Source organism: Phasianus colchicus, chromosome 1 (genome assembly GCF_987193195.1).
Source record: "Phasianus colchicus chromosome 1, bPhaCol1.hap1.1, whole genome shotgun sequence".
In the NCBI taxonomy this organism is placed as follows: Eukaryota; Metazoa; Chordata; class Aves; order Galliformes; family Phasianidae; genus Phasianus; species Phasianus colchicus.
In genome coordinates, this window is record NC_143436.1 from 159,057,540 (window position 1) to 159,082,279 (window position 24,740).

The 24,740-nt window shown below is 41.8% G+C and overlaps 1 protein-coding gene across 2 annotated transcripts in view; it reads left to right on the forward strand.

Annotated features, from left to right (window-relative positions):
• KLHL1 (kelch like family member 1) overlaps nucleotides 1–24,740 on the forward strand; it is a 244,638-nt gene that overhangs the window by 62,830 nt on the left and 157,068 nt on the right. For both annotated transcript variants that reach the window (XM_090131050.1, XM_090131055.1), the window contains exon 2: nucleotides 2,587–2,769. In XM_090131050.1, coding sequence (XP_089987176.1) covers nucleotides 2,587–2,769 — 183 coding nt within the window. The remainder of the gene's footprint in view (nucleotides 1–2,586; nucleotides 2,770–24,740) is intronic.

Sequence of the window (24,740 nt, forward strand, 5' to 3'; positions counted from 1 at the left end):
TTGTGTTTGAAATTTCAAAATGAAAGTTTGAGATTGCCACAGTAAGTTCCAGTTTTGCATTTATGTGCTAAGAAAGATTATAGGAAAGGGCCATCTGGAGTCTTTCATGTTCTTGTACTACAGAATAGGCCCTCCCATCCATACTGAGGTACAAAAGTGCTAAAAAGTGTTTTGAAAAATTGGGGGCTGTTTAGATGAATTTATGCTGGGTTTCCTGCAGAACCCCGTCAACAAACTTCTCAAACAAATGCAGTATAGACAAACAGAAAATGTTGCTTTTGTATCACTAACGGGTCGTAAGTTCATATTTTTCATGAACTGATACAAAACAAGCGTTTTTGCTCTCTGAAGGTCTTTAACAATTCTTATATTAACTAACTTCTAATTGAATTTAAAGTATTGATTATGCAGATGGAGCATTTATAATGAATAAGAGATAGCTTCTCAAAGAGGATCAGTAGCAGATTTTTCATCTGGGCTTTCTTAGAAAATAAATAAAAGATTAACTTACTGCCATCTACTAAGTTTGTTAATTTCCAAGGTAGTAATTTAAAATGTGCTGTGCCTTTGGAGCTAGTTTTTGAGTAGCCATTTAATGACTTCTTAAGTGGCATAGATTGATATGTTTGAGGGTGGAAAATGTTGATTATAATTAGCAAGCAGAAAGAAGGGCAAAATTTGTGGCAAACTCACTGTAGCTATACAAAGACAAAAAAGTTCATTTCAAACCAATCTAAATTTATAGCACTATCATAAAAAACAGAAGGGTACATCTGTTTTTCTGACCTTAAAAGTACAGCGTGTTTTGAAAAGCCAGGAAGAGGCAGGATTTGTATCTTTTTTGTTCAAATGTAAGTGACTTACACCAAGTTCTGATTTAATAAACAATATGAAACAATTTAGGCCTGTTCATTCCTGTTACTGTCATTTCTCAGAATTGTTGATGTTGTAACTTCCATATTTCCTGGAGAAACGGTAGAAGCGTGTCTATTTAACCCCACCAACCTCATTTATTAGACACTGATTTCTTTACTGTGAATTACTTGTCATTCTAATTACTCAGCAATAACCCTGAAGAAGTATGCACAGGACCACAATAAACCTCAGGGAAAATAATTGAAAGAAAATGTTGAAATCTCTTCCCGTTACCCATACTAATGAGCTTAGCTCCATCATTACAGTTTTATGTGAAAGTATTTGTTGATCATCCATGATGTGAAAGTAAACTTGGATATCTGTTCAGTGTGGTTGGCAGTCCAGATAGAACGTAAGTAGATGATGTCACTTGTGGAAATATGACATTTATTTTAAAGTTTAGAGGGAGCTTCTAAGAGTTGTATTGCAGGAGCTATTTGAACATATAATATGGTGAATACAGCAGATTTAAGGAAATGTCCTTTTCTGAATCATCAGTTCATAACTGTTTCTTTTAAGTATGGTTAATAAAGTTTTTCCAGTTCAATTTCTTACATACTCTCAGTTTGTATCTAACATAAATCACTAAATCGTCACATATATGGTAACCTTACCAAAATGCAAATTGTAATATTGATTAATTAAAAACTAAAAATAAATCACTGGTATATGTCAAAAGGTAATACTGATGGTCTTCTATTGAATATGTATCTTGTTTTTTTTATATCTAGTTGAAGAAAAGAATGTAATCAGCATCATCTGTGAAGCCTTCCATTTTCAGCTCATTTTATTTATGTCTGTTTCTTTAATTGTTTTGAAGTGCATATTTCCTCAAAGGCTAGTGCTTGTGGACAGATTTTCTTATTTTCATTAAAGGCCTGAATCAGAAGTCCTGAACTAAACGAAATAAAACTAAGAAAATTGGACTATACCTTGAAGAAAAAAAATGCATTTTTCTCCTATTTCCATTTTATTTTTCAGTTTACAGATTGTAGACATCATCATCATCTTTGTAGACTATATTGACTTTGCGTTAGTAAGCCTTTCGGTTAAAAAGTATCCCTGCAATTTATCAGTGTGGAAATATTCCCAATTTATTATAAAGTAAGTAGATTGAAGTTTTACTTTTCTTCCTAAGTTAGTGCAAAATGAATGTGAATTTGAAGAAATGAGCTAGAACAGCTCATTTCTTCAATGAAAAAGCTTAGTGTCAGTGGAAAAATAGAGTTGCTTTTTCCATTCTTTTGTTTTGTGAAGTCATGTTAAAGATTAAAAAGAAAAATAGGTAATTTGTTTAATTCTGTAGAATAATTTTGTTCTAATGTTCTACAAATAAGAAAGTAATCATGTTTTGATAATGAAGACCTAGCTCTACTGTCATCCTTAACAATAATATACTGAACTTCTATTTGTTGTCTTTATTTATATTTTAATAACTTTATCAAGGAGAAAAGAAATATACTATTCCTGTGCCCATGCTTAAAAAACAAAACAAAACAAAACCTCACATATTTCAGTGCTGGAAGCCTTATAACTTGTCCCTTCTTGTACTTCTGGTGATGAGAATTTTGAAGGATGCAATAATTGCATTATCAGCTTCCAGAGGTTTGACGTGGCGTCTAAGCAACTGGTCACGCCTTGCCAACATGGAACTTCTTTTGTGGTTTACAGGCTGTCAGCAGCCAGCCATCCTTTATCACCTCACTGCGACATAGATTCAAGTACCTCTGAGGAATTCTACCAGGCTGTTCATCACGCTGAACAAACCTTCAGAAAAATGGAGAGCTACCTGAAGCAACAGCAGCTCTGTGATGTTATCCTGATTGCTGGGAATCGCAAGATACCTGCTCACAGGTAGGATGTAAACATATTACATCAAATATTTGTGATCTGCTTATTTTATAGAACAGGATTTTCTGTGGCTCCTTATGCCGTTTCCTTCTTGCCTCTCACCACAAGTGTAAATGACTGTAGAATGTGCTACCTGAAAGTTCAGTCTTCGAAGGTATTATACAGGATCTCTCAGACGCGTACGTAGAATAATAATGCTGAACACCAACTTCTCATGAGTGTTTCCTTTCAATGCACTGAAAAATGGCTTAATAACTTATAATAAGTATAAAAATTAATTTCAATAAATACAAAAACTATGTATCATTATCATTTTCAAAATGGTTTAAGAGTATTAAAACAGCCTGTATGTATGAAACTATGCTTGATTTTGGACTGTAATTAGAGCTTAAAATAGTTACAGTCATCTGAGATTTTTGTCTTTGCTATATCCTTTGACTTCATACATACAAATGAAAATCCACTCCAAGAGTTCAGATTAAAATGCACAGAATGCTTTTGAATTTCCAGTTAGAGAGCAAGTATTTTTGCATTTAAACTCTGTGTAAGGCTACAGTCTAAGGGTGACCTCTTCCTTGCCTGTGCCCTGGTTTATCTCCTGAGATAGTAAACATTAATTAAAGTATTTAAATAATCCAAATATTTAAAATAAATAAGAAAAAACCACAATAACAGATTGATCTAGGTAGCTTGCAGCACATGTGAGGAAGAGTCCTCATAGATTCAGATCAGTAGATGTAATAAACGTAGAAATCTGCCTCCTTTTGGCATTTATCATTCTTAAGACTTTGTTTCTGTTTTCCTATCTTGCCCTGATATGCTCAGATTTCTAGATGCCAGAAAAGTTCCCAGTAATTTCTACCCACTGAGCTAGCTACTAGCTTTGCTCTTGTGTTCCAGGCTTTTAGCCACTGTTAAACCTATTATACATCTGATGCTTTATGAACCCCTGACAGTTGTCATCTGATGCTGTTTTTATCTAGAACACTAAGGTCTTTCCCTCAGTAAAGTAAACATACAATTATACTAAATTTCAATTTTTCTGTCAATTGGCCTTTATGGTGTTCCAAGAAGAAGAAAACACAAGGGATAAAGACCTAAGGCCTTCTAATCTGCGTCCAATTTTATGAGAGCAGCTCTAAAAGTAATGTATCCTTTTTTATGATGTAGACCTATAACATCAGAGGTGGATGGTGGTGACATGGTAGTGGGGGTTGAACCTTCCCACTAATATTCCATTACGTCTTGTTGGCATGTGACAGATGGCAGCAGAGGGGCAGTCTGACAAAATATCACCTGACATGGAAGTGCGTATAAATCAAAGATGTGTCATTGAACTCCTTCATGCAGGAAAAATGGCACTGACGTGCACTGATGCTTGCTGAACACTGATGAAGACCAAACAGCATATGTGAGCACACTGAGGTGGTAGGTGGTGCATTTCAGCATTTGCTAACAGCAACTGTGGGTCACCTTCACTGGTGCAGATATTTATGGGTGTGGCATGCAGGCTCTTGTTCATCACGGGCAAAAATGCATAGCTAATGGTGGTGACTGTGTTGAAAACTAGTGTTTTGTAGCTGAGAACATGCTCTGTGTTACTGTGTTCTTTGTACCTGTTGTGGTTCCCATGGAAACAAATAGGAGGAATTACATACATTCCTGAATGAAAAAAAATTGGTAGGAATAATGATAAGTTGGTTGTTTCTCTCTGACAGGTTCTTGGTCTATTTTTGCTTTTCACATTTTCCAGTACAGATGAGGTAAAAAGTAAAACAAATGCAATGCCTGATTCTACACTCTTAAGCTGTTAGGAAAACATACTCACTAGATACACAGAAATATTATTAGTGCTTTGCCTTGTTGAATATAGATTACTTAAAATACCATTTTAAAATAGTATATAGATATGCTATTTTTTTTTAGCAGTATATTTTTTGTATTTTTAATTATTTTGGTAGAGTGCATAGTTTGTAGAAAAGGATACAGAGGAAACTGCAATATATATATTTTTAATTAATCTAGTTCACTCTTCCCACTATTTTTAAGAGAGCTGTACATGTTTGTATTCCTGACTGTCAGTAGTAAATTTAATTTCACCTTTGTCATTTCAGTTCTACAGCATATCTAAGTCCTTCTGGAGTTGGGCAAATACTTTAATAAGGAGAGGACTGATAATGAAATAATAAGCAAAATCGTATTTAGATTTTCTAATAAACCTTCAGACAACTTTCCAGTGATCTATTCCTCTCCAGTCAAAAGACTGGGTGTCAAAAAATTGGTAAAAGAACTTTCGAATTATGCATATATATCACATAACAATTGAAAACATTATGTTCTGAATAAATTGGAATTTTGTCCAACAAGAAAAAAAATGAAGAGAAGGGTTTTCTGAGTTTTGTTTTTGTTTTCTACTATTTGTTTTGATTTAGATAGTTGTGACTGGACAAACACAAAAAATTGGTTTTCTGCTTGCTTTTAGCTTGGCTATTACAATTCTAAAATATAATTTAATTTGGAAGAGACCTTCTAGAATCAGATTCAACAGCCTCTATTCAAAGCAGGCTCAAGTCCAAAGTTAGATTAGCCTGTTAAGGCTCATTAAATATTGGCATTTACAAAGGTTCCACTCTTGGCAGCCTCTTCCAGTCTCTGATTATCCTCACTGTCTTTAGTGATCTAGCATGTATGTAGTTTTTGTGAAGATTTGCTTTGTGATTTCTTTGATCAGAAGAACAAGACTGTAGTTACATCTTGGGATAGATGGAAGTAACATTTTTTCCAGTCTCTAGATCTTACGGTTGTCATGATCTGACAAAGATAAGAGAGAACGTCTTCTCTGTGACATCGTTGAGCTACCTTAAGTCACTCCTCTTTGAATATATTCTCTCTTCCGATTAACTTGTATTGCTCCCTGACTACTTCTTCCTCTGCTGTGAGGGATACTTGGTACCCCATAGATCTTGCCACTAGGCACAGGAACATGGAAGTCCTGAAAGCATGAAGAAAACAGCAACAACAACAACAAGACTGAGCCTAAGAAAGTTTTAAGTAGTGCGGTCTTTTCTGAGTCCTTTGCTACTGCTCTGTTGAGCAGTGGTCAAAAAAAAATTACCTAGTCTTACTGGCAGTAAAATTAAAGAAATTCTTTCTCCCTTCATGTCCCTTGTTAACTTTCATCTGCACCTAATCTTTTTCTTGGATAATTCAATTTCTGCAGTGCCTCTGTATTTCCCCCAGGATGTGCATCCCTGCTGAAACTTTCTGTGTACTTCTTCCTTTTGAGTTCAACCAGTAATCAACTTCTGACAACTGGGGTTGTAATTTCTCATTTTACTAACTGCTATCAGGATTTGTTCTCTTAAACTGTTATCTTATGGTCTCTGCAGCTATGTTTGACATCCGTATCACAGGTCTGGCACTATTTTCCCCCACATTATTCAGAAACAGAACCGACAAAGTGCCTCCTCTAGTTAATGTTCTACGCAAAGCAGGATAGACATTATTGATATTGTATTCCTGTAATCTTGCTTGTAGGATAATCGCTATTTGTGGAATTTATATATTCAGTAATATATATTAAGTGGAACATTTCTTGTGCGAAGTTTATAAAATCTTATCCTGAATAAAACAAACTCTTACCAATAAAAATCCAACTAAAACTATTTTATTTGGGGTAAATAAAAACATATTACAAACCATAGTGTATAATAAAGATTGTGCTCTGCAATCTGTAATCTCTGTCATTTTCAGTTTCATTCTGTTTAGTCTTTTTTTCTCCTTCAATCACTTTCAGAGGAAGAATATGAGAGAAGCTCTGGCCGTAGCCTTAATGCTGCCAATTTACTTTTTATCACTTATATTTATCTAATTTTCATTATTTTCTATATTTTCGTTTCTCATAAGTAAAGGTATAATGTCTCACTGGAAGACAGGTCATAAAGCATTATCACGGAGGTCTAGTTTTCCACTTGAAGGCCAAACTCTTAGTCTTATTATAGCTGCTCTTCATTGTTCTGGTGACTCAGACAGCTTTAAAGTGTCCTGAGCTGTTTTGCTGGCTCATGAATTGCAGTGATGAGAAGGCAACCACAAGAGATTCTGAGAAAATAGGTAAACCTCTGTAACAGAGAGGAAAGTAATTGAAATTTAAATAAAGATGAAAAAAAAAAAAAAAAAAAGTAAAACCTAGTTCTATCGCTGCTTTGCTATAACATGTAGAGACAATAATCAAATGTAAATACGTAATATATTTTAAAGAAGGGAAATGCTGAAATAATATTTTCACTTTTTTCAGTTATAGTATTGCACTGATAACAGTCCACCTTCATTTTAAAACTTCATTAACATGGAATTTGTAATTTCTCCATTAATTCTGTAGACACAGTGTTGTGTGTGTTTTTTTTTTTTTATTTTGCTTTTTCTGTATTTCCTATTTGGACTATAACTTCTTAAAGACAAGAAATTTATTATAACTTGTCAACGGTTTATGGGCTAGTTCGTCCCAGTTCCATGACTAGCGGGGTGGAGGGATCCGCAGATCCGCGTCTCCGGAAAAAGGGAACAGGGGACCCCAAAATAATTAAAAATGGCAACGATCTGAGGAGAAACAAACTAATTTACTAAATATAGTATCGGAATGCAAGATAACACACTTTAATACAACATAATTAAAATTGAAGCTAATAAATCAAATATAATGAGAGAGAGAATGTCCGAAAGGTGGATAGGCCTTACCACAGCGTGGAGGGCTGAGGTGAGATGTGCAGTCCAGTTGAGCAGCAGGGAGAAAAGGGGGGAGAGCTGACGAAGAGCAGGCAAAAAAGAGCGCATCAGGTGACCTTGCCAGGAGTTGTATCTCGAGACTCTCTGTGACCGCAAAGTCCCCTGGGGAATGTAGTTCTTCTCTTCCAGGATGGTACCCAGAGCTTGAGCATTAATAGTTAAACTCCCAGTGCCCCACATGATGTTACGATATGGTATACCGAAAACCAAAAATCACAAAACCGTGACATAACTTCAGTATGGAATAAAAAGAACTTGGGCACTGCTGTTACAAAACAAACAAATAATAAAAAAAAAAAACTTTACAGTTGGCACTTTTTTCCTGTGCACTGCTTGCAATCAACCAAATGCAGTTGCAGCTAGATGTCTGACTAGATTGGATTTGAATCACACACACACACACACACAAAAGGAAGTAAACATTATTCAGAGCTACAGTGATGTAATCAAAACAATCAAATGTAAAAGAAGATTTGTAATCAAGCAATAATTTCATGGGTCAACATGAAAATAAAAATGGAAATTTCTCAAAAGTAATTTAGATGTGCTGAGTGAAAACAGCTCACTTAAATTTGAGTGCTCTCCAGTACAGTTTCAATGCTATACAGCTTCTGAATCAACTTTGAAAGAATGCTGCCAAGAAAGCAGATAAAGTCAATGCAAATGGTAGATAAAACTTTAAGATTTGTATTGGAGAGTTTCTTAAAAATTCCAGCCATGATTGCCTAATGTTACAGGCAGATATAAACTCAGAACAAGGTTTAAGATTTTGTGTAGGAATGGTGCACAAATAATTTACAGAGACTCAAAGGAGGAAAAAGAGTAAGTGCTATAAGCTGGGAATTTACCAATCCCTATTTATTTAAAACAAAAGCTTTCACGTAACAGAGAATGAATTACTATATAAACAGAAAATCCAATGGAAACAAAAAATGCAAAAAAAGTTGAAGATTTACATTCTCAACTTGTAATTCTGACTTTGGTCACACGAGGTTAAGCAGTGAGAAAAACAAATTTTGAATGGAATAGACTAAGAAATGAAAAACAAACAAACAAACCTGAGCTTTGTTACAGATATATTTTTAGTTACAGATCAGTTTATCATGGGAAAACTGAGTTCTGTATTTGCTGTTTTTCCATACTATCAAATAAATTAAAATTAAAATTAAATTTAGGACTAGAGGGAATGGCTTCAAGCTGTGCCAGGGGAGATTCAGGCTGGATGTTAGGAAATAGTGCTTTTCTGAAAGAGTGGTCAGGCAATGGAATGGGCTGCCCAGGGAGGTGGTGGAGTCACCGACCCTGGAGGTGTTCAAGGAACGTTTGGATTTTGTGTTGAGAGATATGGTTTAGTGAGAACTATTGGTGATAGATGGATGGTTGGACTGGATGATCTTGTAGGTCTTTTCCAACCTTGGTGATTCTGTAATTCTGTGAAATGTAGGCATTGGAGTAGGTATCTTCCTGATTTTCAATATGAAGAGCATATATAATATAAATTGTGGTAGCAGTGGTGGTGGGAGGACAGTTGGACTAGATGATCTTGTTGGTCCTTTCCAACCTTGTGATTCTATGATTCTATAATTTTAAGAACAGGAAGGACTTTTACTGTAGCAGAAAACACAGCACAAAAGGAGTAGGAGAAGTTTAACACATATCAAATAAATGCTTGAGTATGGCTACTCAAAGCTTCCTGCAAAAATTCGGAGGTAATCATCCCCTTGTACTTAGCATTGGTGAGGCTGCACCTTGAGTATGGTGTTCAATTTTGGACCCCTCACTACAAGAAAGACATCATCAAGGCCCTGGAATGTGTCCAGAGAAGGGTAGCAAAAACTGGTGAGGGGTCTGGAGTACAGATCCTATGAGGAGCGGCTGAGGGAGCTGGGATTGTTTAGTCTGGAGAAGAGGAAGCTCAGGGGAGACCTCATTCCACTCTACAACTTCCTGAAGGGAGGTTGTGATGAGAAGGGGTTTGACCTCTTCTCCCAGGTAACAAACAGGACTCGAAGAAATGGCCACATAGGAGGTTTAGATTAGACATAAGGAAAAACTTTTTCTCTCAGAGAGTGGTCAGGGACTAGAATAGCCCAGGGAGGTGGTGGAGTCGCCGTCCCTGGCAGTGTTCAAGAGGCATCTGGATGAGGAGCTACGAGATATGGTTTGGAGACTTGTGGTAGCAGTGGTGATGGGAGGACAGTTGGACTAGATGATCTTGTAGGTCCTTTCCAACCTTGTGATTCTATGATTCTTTCCTGGATATCCGTGAAAGGAACTCCTGAATCAAACACTGCATCCAAACTATAGCATGTAATGTAACCTACTCTCCTCAAATTTAGGTAACCTTTCAGTACCAAACTTGGTTGCTAATGCTTTTTTTTTGGTTCTTTTTCTTGAAAAAGAAAGATTATTTCCTGATTCTGAGTATGACATTAATACTTTCACAAATATTTTTGCAGTCTCCACAAGAAACTTTTTTTATTTATGAATAAAAGGCATTAAGGAGCTTAAGTTCACATAACTATGTACATTTTAAAGATTTTTCAAAAGCATAAATGAACCTTGAGTTTTGAAGATCATTTTGGAGAATTTGAAATTGGTTCTCCAGTTGATTTTTTTTTTTTTTCCTTCCCATGTGTCTAATACTAGTAGTCAGTGGAGATCTATAGTGTAAGTTACCTACCTATACACCTGTGTCTGACAGTAACTGAGATTCCCCCAGCCATCTGAAATACTGTTATGGAGAAGGTGCTGATGTGGATATAGAAAGCCTTTCTGGAGAGATGTTTCGAGTCTAAGTGGCATTTCAAGCATTTATTTCTGTTTGACAACTCAGTTGAGCCCATTTTCTGGACATGGAGAGTAGTAGCTGTGATGTAGGTTCTTTCAGCAGGTATCAACTAGATTTCAATATTGTTATTGCTAGCCAGGGGGGGAGATTGAAGGAAGACAAACTGGAATCAAATGGTGTGGGATTTTTTTTTCTTTTTTTAATTAGATTTAGATTTATTTTTTATTTTTCCCAAACAGACAATGTTAAAGAAAAGGGAAAATCAGTATTTAAACTTGCTTCTCTGACTTCCAGGGCTGCCATATTTATGTTGTGCATTGAGAATGTTCCATGGCCTTTCAGAATTTTTGAACCATGATCTGAACCACCTAAATGCTGAACCGTGAGCCAAAATGAAAGTTTTGACAGGGACGGTTTAGTTTGTGTAATACAGATGTTGGCATTTGGCATCCACAAGTGTCCTAATCCTAATGTACTTTTCAGTTTGAGATAAAGTCCTGAATTCACAGAATCATAGAGTAGCTTAGGTTGGAAAAGACCTTCAAGATCATCAAGTCCAACTGCAACCTAACCAAACTACCCTAACAACCCTCCGCTAAATCATGTCCTTGAGCACCAACTGGTTTTTAAATGCATCCAGGGATGGTGACTCAACCACCTCTCTGGGGAGCCTATTCCAGGGCTTTACAACCCTTTCTGTAAAGAAGTGTTTCCTGATATACAACCTAAACTTACCCTGGCACAACTTAAGGCCATTTCCCCCTGTCCTGTTACCTGTCACCTGTCACCAGGGAGAAGAGACCAACCCTGGTCTCACTGCAAGCACTTTTCAGGTGTTTGAAGAGAGCAATAAGGTCCCCCCTCAGCCTCCTTTTCCCCAGACTAAACAGCCCCAGTTCCTTCAGTCTCTCCTTGTAGGGCATATTCTCCAAGCCCTTCACCAGCCTTACTGCCCTTCTTTGGACCTGCTCCAGCACCTCAATGTCCTTTCTGTACTGCGGTGCTCAAAACTGAACACAGTACTCGAGATGGGGCCTCACCAGTGCCGAGTACAGGTCAGGATGACTTCCCTAGTCCTGTTCACCACACCATTGCTGATACAAGCCAGGATGCCATCGGCTTTCTTGGCCACCTGGGCACACTGCTGGCTCATATTTAGTTAACTGTCCATCAGTACACCAAGGTTCCTTTCCATCAGTCAGTTTTCCAGCCACTCCTCCCCAGGCCTGTAGGGTTGCTTGGGGTTGTTGTGTCCAAAATGCAGGACTCAACAGTTGGTCCTACTGAAACTCATACAATGAATCTTGGATCATCAGTCTAGTCTCTCCAGGTCCCTCTGTAGTGCCTTTCTCCTGTCAGGCAGATCAACACTCCCTCCCAGCTTGGTATCGTCTGCAAACTTACTGAGGGTTCATTCAATCCCCTCATCAGGATTGTTTATAAAGATGTTAAATAGAAATGGTCCCAGTACCGAGCGCTGGGGGACACCGCTTGCGACTGACAGCCAACTGAATTTAACTCCGCTGACCATAATTCTTTGGGCCCAGCCATCCAGCCAGTGTTTCACTCAGCCTTGCCCATCTCTTTTGAAAAGGTGGTAGGGATCAATCACAACAATTCAGCTGTGGAGTCATCCCACCATGTTTCTGTGATGGCACCTATGTCACTGTTTCCTAATCCCACAATAGCCTCTAGTTCCTCCTATTCGTTACCCATGCTGCTTGCATTAGTGTAAATGCACCTGAGCTGGGCCACCTTTTGAGTGGGAGAAGCCCTAATATCCTCATGACCGTACTCAGGTGTTTCTATTGCCACGAAGCTCACACCAACCCTTGTGTTCTTCCTACAAGGTGTGTCATTCTCTTCCACTAAGACACAAGGCTGTGGGACCTTACCAGCACATGTACCTCCCACAAGCACTCATATGTTACATATAGGCTCCTTTCTAGTGACCCCTGTTTCACCCCCACCCTTCTTCTTTCCTACTTAAAGTTCTGTCAGTGAACCTTCCCAATTCGCATTGTAAAATGACTTTCCACTGGTGGGATAAGCTATTCCTACTGGTTGCCAGCAGGCCTGGTCTCAGGTAAATCAAGCTGAGGTCAAAAAACCCAAACCCTTGCTGGGCATACCAGGCTCAGATCCAAGTATTAACCTGTTGCCTATTGTGTTCAGTCCCTCATCATTTCTTATAACTGGACGGATAGAGGAGAACTCAACTTGTGCTCCCAAGCCTCTGACCAGTTGCCTGTGGACAGAAACTCACAGTTTTCGTTAGTTTTGTTGTGAAGGTCCGGTTTAATACACTTAAGTGGACACCACTTAACTTTACCATCTTTTTTGACTGCCGCATATCCTCGCCCTGTCAGGACTAGCCTCCACCCTCGTTCCCATTCTCCCAGCTCATTTTTAATTACAACTAACGGGCCTTCTTCTAGCGCTCGAGTGGCCCAATGTTTTTGTGTGGGGCTATTCATCTCTTCCCCCCTAGTGAACTGATTTAGTGCTAAAAGAGCGATCGGTAGCAGGCGTGGCAATTATGTGTTTTGCGTCACTGACTGAGATCCTGCATCTCTTCGCTAGCGCTTTAGCTCCGATGTGGAGAGACTCGTGTAGCTGACAGGCATCTTTTAGCGTCCACAACCCTTTTGCAGCAGCGTCTGCTCTGTCATTACTGATTTGAAAAAATCCTTTGATTGGGTTGTGGCTGTTGACATGGATGACTGATATGGTGCCTTTTCGGGAGAAAAGTGCTTCTTCCAGCATTAGAGCTGTTTTGGATGTTGACACGCCGGGTCCCGATATGGCTAAGCAGAGCTTGGCCACAAACATTGAATCGGTCACTATGTTGAGGTGTTCCATTGGGAACAGTCCACATGCTAGTACTACAGCTGTTGCTTCCAATTGCTGAACTGAGAGTGCACAATCAGTCATTTTAATGCAGTGCCATTCTCCTCCTGATTGCCATACCGCCGCAGCAGTTGAGGTTGCGTCTGTAAAAACCGTTGGTCCTTGCTGGGGCCGGTTCATGATCTTCGGTGGAAGGTCGATGTCAACAATTGCCAGCATTTGAGTCCAGGGGGTTTTTGTAGCATACTGGACTTCTCCAAATCCAACGAGAGCTATAGCTAAATATTCTGACATCGCCACTGATTGCGTTGGGAGCTGTTTGCGGAAGGGTAAATATATCTTGGCGGGTTTGATGCCTAGGTGTCTTAGGGCGAGTTTTCTGCCTTTGAAGATGAGGTTGCCAATGCACTCAACTCCTGGAGAGAATGCACGTGACGGTTTTCCCAGAACTATCCATTGTATTGGTTGAGCTCTTTCAGGAGGCCCCTGGGCTAGTGCCCCTACTCCTCCTCCCTCAGTAAAATGCACATACAGGTCAAGTGGTACATCTGGATTCCATCTCGCGAGCGTGCTTGATGATGCCTGTTGCTCGATAAAATCAAGGGAATTCATTGCTTCCGTCGTTAGAGTTTTTTGCTCCCATGGGTTTTTTCCTTTTAGAAGATCGTACAGGGGGGCCATGATTTCGGGACGGATCAGGACAGTCTTGCGGAGCCATTGCAAGGACCCTACTAGCTGTTGCACATCATGGCGTGTCTTGATGTCTCGACGGATTTTTATCTGGGGGGGAGTCACGTAACAACTTGTGATCCCCACTCCCAAAAAAGTCACACATGGTCCTCTTTTAATTTTTGCACTCGCGATTTCGAACCCGTTTGTTTTTAGAATTTCTGAGACCGTTGACACCAACTTGTCCACCTGGCTCCCTGTCGGTGCGGCAATTAAGATATCATCCATGTATTGAATGATGGTTGCGGTCGGGTTACTGTGTCGAGCTGGTGCCAATGCCCGATCCACTGTAATCTGGCAGATAGTAGGCGAGTTGATCATTCCTTGAGGCAGCACTTTCCACTGGAAATGTAGGTTGGGGCGTTGGCTGTTTGGGAACACGACAGAAAAAGCAAACCGCTCCTTATCCCCCTCATGCAGAGGTATCGAGAAAAAACAGTCCTTAATATCAAGGACAGCACAGGGTAGTCCTTTTGGTATCATAGAGTTCATGGGCAGCAATGTTTGAACAGGACCCATTGGTTGGATTCTTTTCTTTACTTCACGCAGGTCATGGAGGAGGCGAAACCCCTCGCCAGTTCGTTTGGATATTACAAAAACTGGGGTGTTCCATGGGCTAGTGGAAGGCTCTATATGACCTCGCTGTAGTTCACGGTCGACTAGTTCAAGAAGGGCGTCCATTCGAGGCTTTGACAGGGGCCACTGCTCGACCCACACTGGGTCGGATGATTTCCATGTCAGTCGAATTGGCGGGAGTGGGTATGCGGCAGTGGCCCTTATGGTAAATTTGTCACCTTGGCTTTCAATGGGGCTAGAACGTCCCTCCCCAACAGGGGTGGGACTCCTGGCATGACATATGGGAAGAGGGTAATAGCTTTCTCCAGTCCCTTTTCAGTGTGGAGCGCGATTGCTACCAAATGAGCACTCCTCCGAGCTCGGGTTAATCCCCCAACTCCACCCACCATGGGGGCGTCTTCCAATTTCCAATATGGGGGCCAATCCGTCTCAGGAATAACTGTGACATCTGCTCCGGTATCAATCAGAAAAGGGACGCTAATGGTGGTGCTATTTAAGGTATTACAGAGTGAACAAATCCTCCACACCACCAGTGGGTTGTCACACCTTACCGCCAGGGCCACTCTGGGGTCTCGCCCCCAGGAGGTGGTTCTTGCTGTCCCTGAGATAGGGACAGGTTTGACTGGGTCGCTGGTTGAACCATAAAATTGGTCGCTTCTCAAGGGAGCAGCGGGTTCGGGGGCGTCTCGCCCCATCTGGGGTTGGCGTAACTGGACCGCCTCGTGTCCCAATTGGGAGAGGGCTGTACGCGGCCTGGGTGCCCTCTCCCCCTCCCGTTTCCCTGGTTTTTAGATCTGCATTCCTTGGCGAAATGTTCTTTCTTTCCACAGACCCAACATGGTCCTCTGGGTTGATTTTTGTGCGGGGGGAGCGCTGCCGGCGGATCCCCCAACTGAGGGCAGTTTGCCACAACGTGGCCCACCTGGCCACATTTAAAACATGCCATCACATCAGCTATTGCAGTGCGAATGGCCATCTGAATGGGGGCTAGATGCTCTTCTTTTATGACATGCTTAATCATGTCCGTGATACTTGACCCTACTGGCAGTGACCATAGGACCTCTTTGGTTGCCGAATTACACTGCTGACGTAAGCAGTCTGCAAGAACTGGGCCTTTCGCTTCCGCGGGCAGGGTCGAGGAGTTGACTGCTGCCTGGAGGCGATCCACAAATTGTGTAAAGCTCTCACTTTCATTTTGTCTTATGGTGGACCATGGCGATGGCTTAACGATAACTTTAGAGGCTGTGTGAATAGCGTCTCTGGCCGCACGAGTAGTTGTCATAACTTCATGGGCCCGCAGGCCCAGGGCCTGTGCTTGGGGGGTAATCATTGTTGGGTCTGTACCCATCAGCCGCTGCAGGCTGGAACCATGTAGCGGGTGATCCGCCCCAGTTACTTGAGCTAGTTGTCTTGCACAGTTATCTTCCCATTCTTGTTTAAAAACAATCATCCCTGCTCCGTCAAAAATTAGTCTACAGGTTTGTTTTATGTCAAATGGGAGCATATTGTCTCCCCCAAAAACACCATCTATAAGGGTGGAGACCATAGCTGAGTTAAGCCCTTCATCTGCAATTGCCTTAACAATTGCTTAATATATACCTAGGGTTTATCGGCGAGTGGATCCTCTGTCCCCCATCCATCACCCGGACCGGGAATGCTAGTGTGGCCGATGGGGCCCAGTCGGTGCATGCAATCTTTATTTTCCTCCAGTCTGTAAGAGGGATTTCTCCCCCTCGCGGTTTCTCTTTAATTTGGATGGGAATATTTCGGCTCTTAACTCTGTTCGTATTCATTCCCTCCTCCTCTGAGTTTAAGTCAATTGCGAACCACTCGTCCCAGCTAGTGTCTGATCTGGAGTCAGAGCCCGACTGATTGGCCACTTCCGGTTTCCCGTACCTTTTTGTTAGGCTCCGGCCCCGCCCACTTCCCTTGCGGGCAGGCCGTACCCTCCCTCTTGGTTCGTCCCGCCCTCTGCCCAGCGGGATGTTCGCCCCACAGTGGCATTTCTTCAGACGGCCACTCTGATTGGCTTTCCACCCTTCACTCATGCTCCCCTCACCTTCCCGGTCGCTCCCACCGCCTTTATCTAACACCTCCTCGATGTTCCCACCAAGGGCGTCCTCCCCCCGCCCTCCCTCTTCTGGCTCAGCGCCATCTTGGGGTGCATAGGGGGGCGGTCGAGCCCAAACTTCCTCAGGCTCTGATTTCTCCGCGGCAGCCCTGGCCTCCTCGATTAACCCACCCCAGAAGGATTTAGCATGATTCTATCCCTCCGTGGGTGGGTCGGGGTTCGGTTGAGAGGACATGTAATTGTCATCGTCAGAGGGGTGCAAAGTCCGCGTGGCCGCCCCAACTCCCAGTCCCAGGGTGGCCAACAAACAGCTCTCTGCCGCCCTCCAGGTCTCCCGCTCCTGCATGGCCCTGTGCAGGGCCCGCACGACTCTCCCCCACGACTCTAGGCTTCTCCCACAACCCGAGGACATTGTCTCCTCAGTTAACGCTTTAGTGCACTTATCCCACACTTCGGGGTGGAGAATATCCACCGGCTGGTCAATGACCCCAATTCGCAAAAGCCTCGCAATAGCGAGAGTAAAATCTTTGGGCTTACAATCGATACCCCACTGCTTATCTAACTGCGTTACGACCTTCACAAGGACTTCCATCCTCCTTGTTGGTCTGGGAGCGTCCTCCCCGCCGGGCTGGTCCTGCTGCTCTGGCCGCCGTTCACCTGTCCAGGCGACAATCCTGGGTTTCGGCACCACTTGTTGCCTATTGTAGGCGTGGCGACCTGGTTCAGGAATGGCACGGCAACCAATCCCAGGTCGCTCGGTCCATCAGCTCGCTGACACCAATGTGGTGGACGGCAAATGGCATTTATTGGCGGGAAAAACAGCCTTATATAACCTGGGCACTGAATGCTATTGGCTACCGGGAGAGGGACCCTGTCTTCCTGTACAACGCGATATCTTCCGGGCGCCAGACCCTCACTATCTACACCACTGAGCTGAGTAAATCATTCAGCTGTTGCATCTTACACAAGTGCTGTCTCCAACACCCTGCACTGCAAGGGCCAGGCTCTGGCACTCACTACAACCATAGACCTGTGCACTAGCATCTTTTTGTGTGACCTCTGTTTGGGTCTCTACGTTTTCTTGGCAGCAGCCTTTTTTTTTATGTGTACATGGAATGTTTTTCCTGGCAGTAGCCTTCTGCCGGGGTGCAGCCATGGCAAACCAGCAGACTCACCAGCACTATTAGGGTACTGTAATGGGGTGTAACTGATCTGCCCTGTACCGGCAGTGCTGGCTCTGGTCATGCCGCATTACCAGCCCGTTAACAGGTGCCCCTGCATCCTACGCTGCACAGTGATATAACAAGCCTCCTCACTATGCAGTCACATGAATGAGTGGCAAACGGTTGCTCTGTGTCTCAGTAGTTCACAGTAGCTCTGGAACACACGCCCACTGGTGTAGGAGAAACTCAGCCTAGCCCACTGCCACAGATATACCAGGCCAATTCCCCCTTGCTGTGCAGTCGTGTGAATGGGTGTCTTATTGTTTCTCCACGTTTGAATAGCCCACGTGATACACACACACACACTGACTTCTCTCTGTGCTTGCTGGTCATTGATGCGTCATGGCCCTCCCTGAGGCTTTTAGTGAGGGTGTGGGTGTGGAAGCCATTTTCCTCGGTAATGCCTATGCCACTCAGCCGCTCAAGAGCTGGTGGCTGCTGCTGGGTCACTCTCCTCTCACGGGTTTCCTCAGGGAAAGGAAAACTGCCAAAACCTCCCTGTACCTTGAGACTCATTGTCATGGCTCTGTCTGTGCCAGCTCCAAAGCAGCAGGCGTCAGCTACTGAGGCTGATATTATATACATGGCAAAGGTGTTAAAATTAACAATGCAATTTTTAGTCAAAGTAACAGCGACCTGGCTGTAGAGTAAGTTCTTGTAGGGATTACAATTATGCTTAGAAACAGAAATGCAAATAGAGTCCTGAACTGCAGAAAAGTGAAATTGCAGAACATGTGTGCTTTTTGCTCAGGAACATCACTGTGTGTGCTGTTTTAAGGTCAAGTTAAAAGATGCATATTGAGAAAGAAATACAGAGACAGTTTTGTTATTAACAAAATGTAGAGTTATCAAACCAAACTATTAATGGTGTTATTTTACGGAATGAAGTAGGTGCAGTAACTGACATTGACTTTAAAGAGTGAATTAAATGGACATGTATGGTAACTTTTAAGTTATGGCCTGAACCTGTGATTGAGCTCTGGGGAAAGGAGTCAGGACCTGAACCACTGATTGAGCACCTGGGGAAAGGAGTTACGACCTGAACCACTGATTGAGCACCTGGGGAAAGAACCGGTCAGCCCTGGGAGCACAGGTGAAGGTGATTCAGCTGTGTGACCAGAAAGGGTGGAGCCTGGCTGGATCTCTCTTAGACCTTATTTAGGGGTTGACTGGTGCAGGATCTCTTGTTGGCGATGCTTTTCTGGTGGAGTTTTCTTTGTGAGCCTGGATCTTTGGAGATGGGTGAGCACTTTTTCTTTGTAATGCCATTCTATTTGTGCTGGTCCTTCTTCTACTATACTCCTTTATTGTCCTTTTACTGCACTGACCTTTCTGATTGTTACAGAGGATGAGAGCGATGTTTAGCTACCTAATTTCTTTTGAGATACCTTGAAATAAACTGCCTGGCTTTCATCATATAATCCAGGAAAGTTCAAGGTTTTTATAGTTCTGCACCAGCCCCATACAGATATCATGGACAGCCTGCAATATCCAGAGTTGGCATGTGACCCAAATGTTTCCATTCACAAATTGAATAAAGACAATCAGAATGATTTAGAGAATAGAAGTAAAAATAAGTAATTACATGTATATATGTGTGTATGCATATATATAAATCAAATTAATTGTGACAACCTTGCAGAGAACAGAGAGATGACAAAGTAAATCATAGAGAAATAACATAGGTCTGAAAGGTCTAAAAAGATCAGAAATGAGGATATGACCAAACTGAGCTATAGGGAGAAGTGAGTTATGGAGATTAATTAATAATTATGCTGTACTGTTTCATTTTTCTACAATAGAATTTGAGAATAAAAGGATGACAAATTGACTTTTAAAAAAATAATATTTAAACGGCCATTATTCAAAAGATTTCACAGATCTTCTCCGTACTTTCATCAGACCTAATCTTCATGTTTCTGACAGTTCTCCTGATAATTCAGAGGAGCTGAGATTGGACTTTGCTTTCTCCTGAAAGCCTTTTTACTGTTTTTCTTGTAGAGCTAATAGGGAATAAGTGATTGGATAGTGATAGGACAAGGGGGAATGGTCTTAAACTGAGACAGGGGAGATTTAGGTTAGATATTAGGAGGAAGTTTTTCACATAGAGGATTGTGACATGCTGGAACAGGTTGCCCAAGGAGGTTGTGGATGCCCCATCCTTGAAGGCATTCCAGGCCAGGCTGGATGTGGCTCTGGGCATCCTGGTCTAGTGGTTGGTGACTCTGCACATAGCAGGGGGGTTGAAACTAGATGCTCATTGTGGTCCCTTTTCAACTCAGGTGATTCTATGAAGTCATTAAGCTATCCAGTAGAGAATCATAGTCGATTGTGTTGTCTTTTTTTTTTTTTCTTGAATGTGTGTTTCATCTTCAGGAGGAAAATACTGAGCTCTGCATTGAATTTGCATCGTAACAAATCTAATCTGCTCTTAGCTTAATCACTGTGACACTTTGTCTCACCTGTTACCAAATTTTGAGATGTTGCTTGGATTCATATTTCTGCCTTTTCTCACTCTGTTCAAATGTCACAGATTTCTAAGTGCTGACTGCAATTATCAATATCTTTAAAATTGACACAGGGACATGAACTGACACCTGCAAACTGTATTGGACAATATATTTTGTTATCAAATCTGGCAGCCGAGACTTGTGTATTGCTTGAGCTTGCTGTTAAACAAACAAAAAACAACTAAAGCTGTGACAATATAGTTTGGTGGAAATGTCACAGTGGAAACACTGATGTCAGGTCTGCATAAAAATACTGAAAGGATTATGGCAGCAATGGCTGCAAAATGATGTTTCATTTTGTACTGTATAGGAGAGATGCCAGTACAAGCCTAATGTATTTACACTTACGTATCTGACAAAATGTATTGGAAGGGTGAGACAGGCATTCTTTTTTTTTTTTTCTCCCAAATGCATACCTTAAATAATGTTCTATTAAAAATAATGTGAGCTTTAAAATGTACAAAATCATGTGCGTGTGTATACATGTGAGTATATGTATAATATTCAAGGAGCCAGACATTTGCTGGATATACATATGTTTTAAATACAAAGACAGTGAGTCCGAGATACTCAGCCAATGAGTGCTAGGAGAGGCTTCATCTGACTCAGAGAGAGGGTGTATAAAACAAAGCAATTCACTGACTAGCTGCAGAGTTTCCCTCTTGGCAGTAGGGGGTGTGCATCCATTATTGCAACAATGGATAAATTGCTCTTCAGAGATTTTTGCATGACTAGATCTTGAGTGTGTTTCTCACGGCGTCTGATGTAGGCGTCTGATGTAGGCGTCTGATGTAGGCGTCTGATGTAGGCGTCTGATGTAGGCGTCTGATGTAGGCGTCTGATGTAGGCGTCTGATGTAGGCGTCTGATGTAGGCGTCTGATGTAGGCGTCTGATGTAGGCGTCTGATGTAGGCGTCTGATGTAGGCGTCTGATGTAGGCGTCTGATGTAGGCGTCTGATGTAGGCGTCTGATGTAGGCGTCTGATGTAGGCGTCTGATGTAGGCGTCTGATGTAGGCGTCTGATGTAGGCGTCTGATGTAGGCGTCTGATGTAGGCGTCTGATGTAGGCGTCTGATGTAGGCGTCTGATGTAGGCGTCTGATGTAGGCGTCTGATGTAGGCGTCTGATGTAGGCGTCTGATGTAGGCGTCTGATGTAGGCGTCTGATGTAGGCGTCTGATGTAGGCGTCTGATGTAGGCGTCTGATGTAGGCGTCTGATGTAGGCGTCTGATGTAGGCGTCTGATGTAGGCGTCTGATGTAGGCGTCTGATGTAGGCGTCTGATGTAGGCGTCTGATGTAGGCGTCTGATGTAGGCGTCTGATGTAGGCGTCTGATGTAGGCGTCTGATGTAGGCGTCTGATGTAGGCGTCTGATGTAGGCGTCTGATGTAGGCGTCTGATGTAGGCGTCTGATGTAGGCGTCTGATGTAGGCGTCTGATGTAGGCGTCTGATGTAGGCGTCTGATGTAGGCGTCTGATGTAGGCGTCTGATGTAGGCGTCTGATGTAGGCGTCTGATGTAGGCGTCTGATGTAGGCGTCTGATGTAGGCGTCTGATGTAGGCGTCTGATGTAGGCGTCTGATGTAGGCGTCTGATGTAGGCGTCTGATGTAGGCGTCTGATGTAGGCGTCTGATGTAGGCGTCTGATGTAGGCGTCTGATGTAGGCGTCTGATGTAGGCGTCTGATGTAGGCGTCTGATGTAGGCGTCTGATGTAGGCGTCTGATGTAGGCGTCTGATGTAGGCGTCTGATGTAGGCGTCTGATGTAGGCGTCTGATGTAGGCGTCTGATGTAGGCGTCTGATGTAGGCGTCTGATGTAGGCGTCTGATGTAGGCGTCTGATGTAGGCGTCTGATGTAGGCGTCTGATGTAGGCGTCTGATGTAGGCGTCTGATGTAGGCGTCTGATGTAGGCGTCTGATGTAGGCGTCTGATGTAGGCGTCTGATGTAGGCGTCTGATGTAGGCGTCTGATGTAGGCGTCTGATGTAGGCGTCTGATGTAGGCGTCTGATGTAGGCGTCTGATGTAGGCGTCTGATGTAGGCGTCTGATGTAGGCGTCTGATGTAGGCGTCTGATGTAGGCGTCTGATGTAGGCGTCTGATGTAGGCGTCTGATGTAGGCGTCTGATGTAGGCGTCTGATGTAGGCGTCTGATGTAGGCGTCTGATGTAGGCGTCTGATGTAGGCGTCTGATGTAGGCGTCTGATGTAGGCGTCTGATGTAGGCGTCTGATGTAGGCGTCTGATGTAGGCGTCTGATGTAGGCGTCTGATGTAGGCGTCTGATGTAGGCGTCTGATGTAGGCTACCTTGGCTGATAATGGTGAACTGTGTTACCTGGTATCCTACACAGAGCAACAAATGATATTGTAAACTAGTGCATCAACTACTGCATGACCTAGTGTTATATATGTTGGGGAAATCTATGCTTATGTATTTTTGAAGTACTCTGTGAGGTACTACTCGGTTGTCATTATAATATCATTAGAGCTTGTTTAAATAATATAAGTGAACTGGCTTGTTTTTTCTTTCTGTTAATAAACGTGCCACAAATTTGAAGGAATTTTTTATCTGAGGCTGACCTGAAAACCGCTGAAAATTGAAATTAAATATCGTTTAATAAAAGTGAAATGAAATCTGTAGTGGTAGGAAAAATGCAACAACCTATCAATGATATTTCTGAAAAGGAATGAGAGAAAAAATAACAGTAGTAATTTAGGGATTTTGAGACCTTTTCTACAACTTATTATGGAGAAAATCTTTTTTAGTCTACCAATTCGTTTTGTAGCCGTGGATTATCTGCTGGTATTCTCTAGGATGAAAGCGTGTATTATGTATTTTGACTGACAGACCATCAGTTGAAAACGGACAACATCCTCAGACATGTGATGAATGGGTAAAAACGCCTTTAAGCCAAGATTTAGGAGCCTTACAGAACCTTGTGAGATACAAAAAGCAGCAGATCATTACAAATTAATTGTAAGGGCTTTGATTTTTTTACTTTTCATTTTCCCTCTCAGCACTAGATATTCCTGGAGCACAGGATTTACATAAAGGGTCACCTTTCAAAATTAAGTGTAATTACCAAGTTTCTTTCACTTCAGTTTAGCCTTTGAAACAATTCCCAAGGAAAAACAATTTGTCTAGAAATGAATTCACTCTTTGGTTTTATTCCATTGAGGAAACAGCTATTTTATTATTTATATGGAATAGTGAGTAATATACAGAATTAAAAAAACAAACCAAAACAAAAAAAACCTGTTCAAAAATGTGTCTTGCTTGTTTGGATGAGTAATTACCTCACAGGATATTTCTGTTCATCTGAACTGTTTTCCGTAATAAATGAGGTACCGAAGATTTGACATCTGTGTATATATTTTTTTTAGGATTTTTGAGTTTGGACTCAATCTTGTCTGGTGATGCGCTCATCTGAACTGAGTTTTCTTTTGCAGTGGCAGTCCATTGAGGTAACATAGAATGTGTTTACCCAGATGTCATAGGTGGATGTTGGTGATATGGCAGTAGATGTTGAACCTTCCCACTAACATCTCATTGCTGTGTGACTAATGGCAGCAGAGGGGCAGTCTGACAGAAGAGCATGTAAATGGAAGTGCATCTGAAGCAAAGGTGTGTTGTTGAATTCCTCCATGTGGAAACAATGAAAGCCACTGAGTTTGATTGGACATTTATGGAGGCAAAACTGGGGATGTGAGCACAGTGAGGCAGCGGATGGTACATTTTAGCAATAGCAGTGGCAATACGAAAAACACGCTACATTCCAGATGGCCATGCACAGCTGTCACACCCCAAGATGAAGAGCATCTTGATCAGTGCATCCATATGAATTGGCTAATTGTGATTACTGTGCTAGAAATAGTGTTCTGCAGTATTGTTATTGTGCTCCTCATATCTGTTTTAGTTTCCATGGAAATATTATGTAAATAGGAGGCATTACTTTCAGAGTAACCTATATAAATATGAGCTTTTTGTGCATTAGAAGCTTTTAAAGTTCATGATTGCCAGAGTTGAGTGTATCATCAGGATGAATTAAACTATCACAATTAGTCATTTTCCATAATTTGAGCCAAAGTAAAAATCACATGTATGATATCAAGCTGCTGTACTTGCAGGTAAAATATAGTAGCTTAAAGCACTGAAGCTAATTAAAACTGTCATATTTTATTTTTCTAGTGAGTTGAGCTAAGAGAGCCAAAGCAATCAATTATTACACTGGCTGATGAGTGATAAATTGTTATTCTTTTTATTTGTTGTTGCTTTTTACTTTAGGTTTTTTTTTTTTTTACTCATAAAATAGTTAACTGTATACGGATGGACAAATAAAATCACTACCTACAAGTTTTTTTGATTAGCAACACAGTAATCACAACCAATGTTTTATATATTATAATTTCAAATTAAGGCAGAAAGCATGCACTACAC